The 5,989-nt window shown below is 33.9% G+C and overlaps 1 protein-coding gene across 3 annotated transcripts; it reads left to right on the plus strand.

Moving 5' to 3' along the window:
* Window positions 1–905: 905 nt before the first annotated feature.
* Window positions 906–4,891, plus strand: LOC114383346 (sulfite exporter TauE/SafE family protein 3-like). 3 transcript variants are annotated; one of them, XM_028343003.1, is made up of 11 exons: window positions 906–1,237; window positions 1,573–1,732; window positions 2,160–2,360; window positions 2,437–2,501; window positions 2,975–3,011; window positions 3,122–3,204; window positions 3,470–3,520; window positions 3,685–3,894; window positions 3,975–4,068; window positions 4,180–4,320; window positions 4,523–4,891. In XM_028343003.1, exons 1-11 carry the CDS (start codon window positions 1,064–1,066, stop codon window positions 4,606–4,608), a joined length of 1,302 nt encoding a protein of 433 aa, XP_028198804.1. In that variant the 5' UTR covers window positions 906–1,063; the 3' UTR covers window positions 4,609–4,891. The 3 variants fall into 3 exon arrangements, with proteins under 3 accessions (XP_028198804.1, XP_028198805.1, XP_028198807.1); XM_028343004.1 differs by lacking the exon at window positions 3,470–3,520; XM_028343006.1 differs by lacking the exon at window positions 906–1,237 and having other exon boundaries at window positions 1,619–1,732; window positions 2,140–2,360.
* Window positions 4,892–5,989: the final 1,098 nt, after the last annotated feature.

Raw genomic sequence — 5,989 nt, forward strand, 5'->3', positions numbered from 1 at the left:
AAAATGAAAGAGAGTAAAGAGAGAAAAGAACACATAGAATTTACGTGGTTCACCCTTAATCAGGCTACATCCACGAGGAGGGGCAGAAAGATTTTATTTCTGATGCAATTCAAAAGGAAGTGCTTCCCAATACAGAACAACCCTTCCTTATATAAGAAAAGGATCAGAAAAAACAAAACAAAACAAAATAACAGAATTAACTGCCATATAGATTTTAGTCACAACCTAACAACACTATTGATGAAATTTTCCTAAAATAAAAATAAGATAGTGAGAGAGAAATAGTAATTTATAAAGTAGTTATAGAAGTAAAATAGGACAAAAAAAGGATTTTAGCCACAATCCAACAACACTATTGATAAAATTTTCCTGAAATAAAAATAAGATAGTGAGAGAGAAATAGTGATTTATAAAGTAGTTATAGAAGTAAAATAGGACAAAAAAATATGTATACCAAAACTTCATATAATCTCTGCATATAGTTATAGATATTTTTGAATTTCTCTCGTTTTTTTTTTCTTTACCTCTTTCTATTTTTCATTCTTACACCCAAAAAATGAGATCTACATCTAACATTTTCCATTTTTTTTTTGTGAAGAAACATTTTCCTTTGTCTCCGGCATTCCTCCACCAGCACATTTTTAGCCATTGGATTAATCCGATCACTGAGATTAAAATTTTAAAAAAAAAATATTATTGCTGGCCTTTGGAAGAATCCAAAAGACACATTCGGTGTGTCAATTCAACATACTTTTTGCTACTAGAAACCAGCTCGTAGGGCCCTTTAATTTCTAATTCAGACACTCAAACCATGCGTTCAACTACTATTCTTATCCGAGTCCACACATAGCATTTTATTTTTAAATCATAATATAAGCCATGTCATGTGCCAAATTTACTTGAAGCTATTTAATATTTCAAAATATACTACCTCCTTTGTTGAATAACCTTCCATTTCTTAGCTGTCACATTTTGTCAATCAATTAACAAGTGCGTCTTTTTTAATCGCATCCCTCTTGTGGCTTTCCTTCCATTTTTGCAGGAGCAATTTGGCGGGTTGATCATGAGACACGTGGTTATTTTTTCTTTCAATTTCTTGCTGCTTTGTGTCTTCATTTCTGCTATAACAAGCACAAAAAGTGAAGTATCTAGCACAAATGAAGAACAATCATTTTCTTACCATATCAAAGCTTTGGAATTCATATGGAAACATTTGGGCTATCAACATGTGTGGCCAGTAAGTTTCTTGCATCATCCATCACATTGCATGTCATTTCTTTCCATTACATTGTCTCTCTTCATGAATCACTCCCTCACATCTTAATTGATTGCTTAGTTTGATTAGCAAGGGAAGCTCTTTGATTGACCAAGGGAGTTATTTCCTTGATACCTTGGAATATAATGCACATGATATATATGTGAAGGTTTTGAATTTTGATATATGTCACTCTTAAGATAAGCATGTTCTATGCATTTCTTAGGTTAGGAGATAGATATCTGTAATCTATGCCAATCACTTGTCTGAATTCAGAAATTGAGAAACACCAAATTTGATTACTCAATTATGAATAGGAAATGGAATTTAGCTGGAGAATTGTTGTTGGAACCTTGATTGGAATCTTGGGAGCAGCATTTGGAAGTGTAGGGGGAGTTGGTGGTGGTGGCATCTTTGTGCCAATGCTAATCCTCATTATTGGGTTTGATCCAAAATCAGCAGTTGCTATTTCAAAGTGTAAGCATTTCTCTATCTCTGTCAGCATTTTCTGTCCAGAAATGATGCTGACATTACTAATTATTGGATTTCCTGGGAAGAAACTACTTGTTGATAAACTAGTTAGGGCCTGTTTTGGTAAGTATATCCAGAAGCACTTCTAGAAGAAGAAAAAAATGAAATGAAATTCTCCATAAGCTCAATTAACATTTGCGTAGGCTGATCTGTAGAAGTTCTCTCATCTTTTAGAGAAATTATATTAGAGAACTTCTACATATACTAATTTTAACTTATGCAGAAGTTCATTTCACTTTTTCTTATTTTTCCCCCTTAAAAGTGCTTCTAGATAAACTTACCCAAACAGGCCATTAGTCTATTACCGAAATGGTTTTAGTGTTTTGCTACAAACTGTGAAGCAAATGTTTCAGATACACTGGTGTCATTTCAGGTATGGTCACAGGTGCAGCCATCTCAGCAGTATTCTTCTGCATGAAGCAAAGGCATCCCACACTTGATGAACCCGTTATCGACTACGATTTGATGTTGCTAATACAACCAACCCTCATGCTTGGAATCAGCATAGGAGTTATTTTGAGTGTAATATTTGCTGATTGGATGGTCACAATTCTTCTAATTATTCTATGTATAGGTAATTATAGAAGATTTGCACTTCACTTTATATTTCACTCAGTAATATGATTGATTTGTTATATTTGGCATTGTAGTGACATCAATCAGGGCATTCTTCATGGGTGCTGACACATGGAAAAAGGAAACCAAAATGAAAGAGGTAAATGCTACAAATTTACAGTATTTATGTGACCTTACACTTGAGCAACAGCCTATAGGGTTTATTTGGTTCATGGAATTTCCCAAACATTCTTAGTGAAATTAGGAACATAGTTAAGTTAGCTGGTTCACTCAATAACCTTGCCTACTGCATACCAGATTTATCCTCAGAAGTAGTATTGGGTTTATAATAAAATATGGCGAAGCATGTATCTCTGATTAGGAATGTGTAGTTTGTAAGGCTTTAAAATTATATACTTAATGGTGATTTTGAAGATTCTGATTTCTTGGCCTATTTAAAGATAAGTCTGTAAGTTATTTAAATACCTTGTTACAAAATAGGCTTTTAAATAGATTTTTAGATTAGACCGGATTAAAAAGGCCCATGCCTCAATAATTCATCTCCACCCTTACCTTACATTGTTGTGCAAGCACAATTACAGTTCTTATCCTGCCTTTCTTTTCAATACTTAGGAATCTCAGGAGACTATCAAGCTTTCAGAGTCTACTGGTGAGTTTATGTATTGATTCTTCTCATATAATACTTCACATGGTCATAAGACACAAGCTCACTATAAATTGTAATTTAAAAATGTATATGTCATTGACCTTCTCTTCCAGCTACTTGCAGTGAGGAAGAAGGATACAAGTATCTTCCAGGTTGTTCAGATGAAGGGTACGAAAAGGATACTAGAAAACCTGAGGTTGGCATACATTGGTGCTGTCTTGTTCTTTACATTATCTAAATCAGTTATTATATGCCATAAAGGAATGCAACTATCCATGCAGGTGAGCATCCTTGGCAACATGTATTGGAAGGAGTTTGTACTTATTTTCATTGTCTGGCTCGCATTTGTGGTCTTACAGATTGCCAATAAGTTTCTCTTTCTGCTAGAACTTGCATTCCATTCCTCTTTTTTCTGATTAAATTATTTCAACTAATCATTTAAAGGGATTCACTATTGACAGAACTATACAGTTTCCTGTTCAGTCACATACTGGATACTTATTTTGTCACAGGTAAACAAAGTAGTATCCTTTCTTTTTGCATTGTCCCACATATTAGTGGATGTGCATAAGAGCAATAGAATTGAACCTATTACATATTCAATGGGACTTTGATCTCGAATGTGGCAAATTGGCAATTACTTATTTTATGGAGGCATCACTTTTCTGTTTAGTAGATACCAATTACTGTAGGATTTTATTTGTACCAAGCAAGAGCCCTATATCAGGGGAGAGCTGCAGGATCTCAACACACACATTGGCCATTGCACCATCTATTTCTAGCTAGCATTTGTTCTCTGTTAGCTGGAATTGTTGGTGGACTTCTTGGTACAGGTTCTGGATTTGTTATGGGTCCTTTATTTCTAGAAGTGGGAATTGCTCCACAGGTGAGTTCTAATTTTTATCATTATATAATAAATAAACAGAAGGAAATATAGTTATATTCATATCTTTCACGAATGTGCAGGTAGCAAGTGCCACAGCCACTTTTGGAATGATGTATTCATCATCTTTATCTGTCATACAATATTACCTGTTGAATCGTTTTCCTGTTCCTTATGGTAAAATTAAACTTAATTCACATTGTACCCTTCTATTATTTCTGAATGGTTTTCAAAGGCAACATAAACTTATTCAAGTAATTTTTATGCATGTTTCAACCTGTTTTGCAGCTCTCTTCCTTACTCTTGTGGCTGCAATTGCAGCATTCCTAGGACAGTATCTCATTGACAAGCTTGTTAATATCTTCCAAAGGGCTTCTTTAATTATTTTTGTCTTGGCCTTCACAATATTTGTTAGTTCAATTGCATTAGGTGAGTGTTTTATGCTGTTTTGAGGAGTTGATACTTGTTAAGTGTTTGATCTGGCTTTGTAGAGTGAAGGCTATGTCTTATTAGATTTTTCGTTTTTATTTAGAAGCTTATCCGAACAAAGTTCTTGTTCTGCTTCCTTTGCATTGCCTTGTGAGAATCTGCAGCATTCTAACATTGCTTTCACTTCTATGCCTGTCTATAGGTGGAGTCGGCATATCAAACATGATCTTGAAGATTCAAAGGAATGAATACATGGGATTTGATAATTTTTGCAGGAATGATACATAGAGCTTTTCAAGTATCTTTTTATTTGCACACATTTTCTGTTTGTTGTTTGCCACCACCAAACCACCTGAGAGGGGATGATATGTTTTGTTTTTATTTCAAATGTCAAAAAGAAAGTTTGTGCTAATTGAAGCATTTTTTGGATACATATGCTAATAGAAGCATTAAATCTTGTATGTCCAGAGGAGATGTATCATGCCATTATGCACGAATTATTAAATGGCTATTACATTTGTTTGATTCGTTATACATCATTTGTAATAATATTCATGAAATTTGTCCCGAAGGAGATAAGTCAACATATGTAAGGGGTCCACGTAAAGAGAAAGAGAGAGATTAGGCTAAATGACAAAAAAGGTGTAAAAAAATAAAACAAAACACCAAACAAAAGTTAAAAAAAAAAAAAAGTACGTACTTGCCCGCAGGGGTTATCTTTTCCAGGTAGGCAGGAGAGGCGCCAAGACATTAGGCTAATGACAAAACAGGTGTAACAAAAATAAAACAATAAACAAAAGTAAAAAAGAAAAAGTATTTATCTACAAGGTAAAAATATTATTTATGCACTTTTAAATCGAAGTAAATTATCATCTAGTCGTGACCGTGTTTTCAAATTACAATCAAATTGGTTGAGTATTCGACTATTTTTTAAGGTACGTTATGACAATATGGTTTCAATCATGATTTTTTATAATTTATTTTTTTCTTTGGTTACACCTAGGGGTGAGAATAGGCTAGGCTAGGTCAGGCTTTGAAAGACCTGAGCCTAGCCTACGATTGAAGCCTGAGTCTGGCCTATAGTCTATCAAAGACTTTTATTTTAACTCGGTCTGACCTTTTTAAAAGACTAGTTTGACCTGATAGTCTTTTTAAAAGTCTTCTTCACATTAAATCTTTAATATTCCGGAGTAGGAGAAACGTAATAGGAAAGTTAAAGGAAAAGGAAACATTAACAGGGCCAATAAAAATAATGAGAAATATAAAGGGACACATAACTCACATCTAAATTGTAATTAAAGTTTTACTTGATTATAGGAATAGAAGTTATGGAGTAGTAATGTGTAATCAAAGTCTGCTAATTTCAAAAATAAATTTAATTGTACCCAAAAAATAATATAAGTATATATTGGTACCCAAAAAATAATATGAGTATATATACATATATATAGGCCGGCCTATCGTGCTTATAAGATTTTTTAATAAGCCTAAGCCTGGTCTATTTTATTTAATAGGCTTTAAAAAAAGTCTGAGCCTAACCTTTTAATTAAATAGGTCAGTTCAAGCCAGACTTTATGTAGGTCAGATTGTAGGTCAGGTCGTAGGCCCCTGTAGGCTGGCCTGGCCTATTCCCACCCCTAGTTACACCACTCATCTTCTCTAATGCATC

The sequence above is a fragment of the Glycine soja genome, chromosome 14, assembly GCF_004193775.1.
Source record: "Glycine soja cultivar W05 chromosome 14, ASM419377v2, whole genome shotgun sequence".
NCBI classification, from domain to species: Eukaryota; Viridiplantae; Streptophyta; class Magnoliopsida; order Fabales; family Fabaceae; genus Glycine; species Glycine soja.

Coding starts and splice junctions, on each gene's coding strand:
- LOC114383346 (XM_028343003.1), top strand. CDS start 1,064: ATGAGACACGTGGTTATTTTTTCTTTCAATTTCTTGCTGCTTTGTGTC. Junction 2,502..2,974: donor AGGAAACCAAAATGAAAGAG/GTAAATGCTACA, acceptor TTCAATACTTAG/GAATCTCAGGAGACTATCAA. Junction 3,012..3,121: donor CAAGCTTTCAGAGTCTACTG/GTGAGTTTATGT, acceptor CTTCTCTTCCAG/CTACTTGCAGTGAGGAAGAA.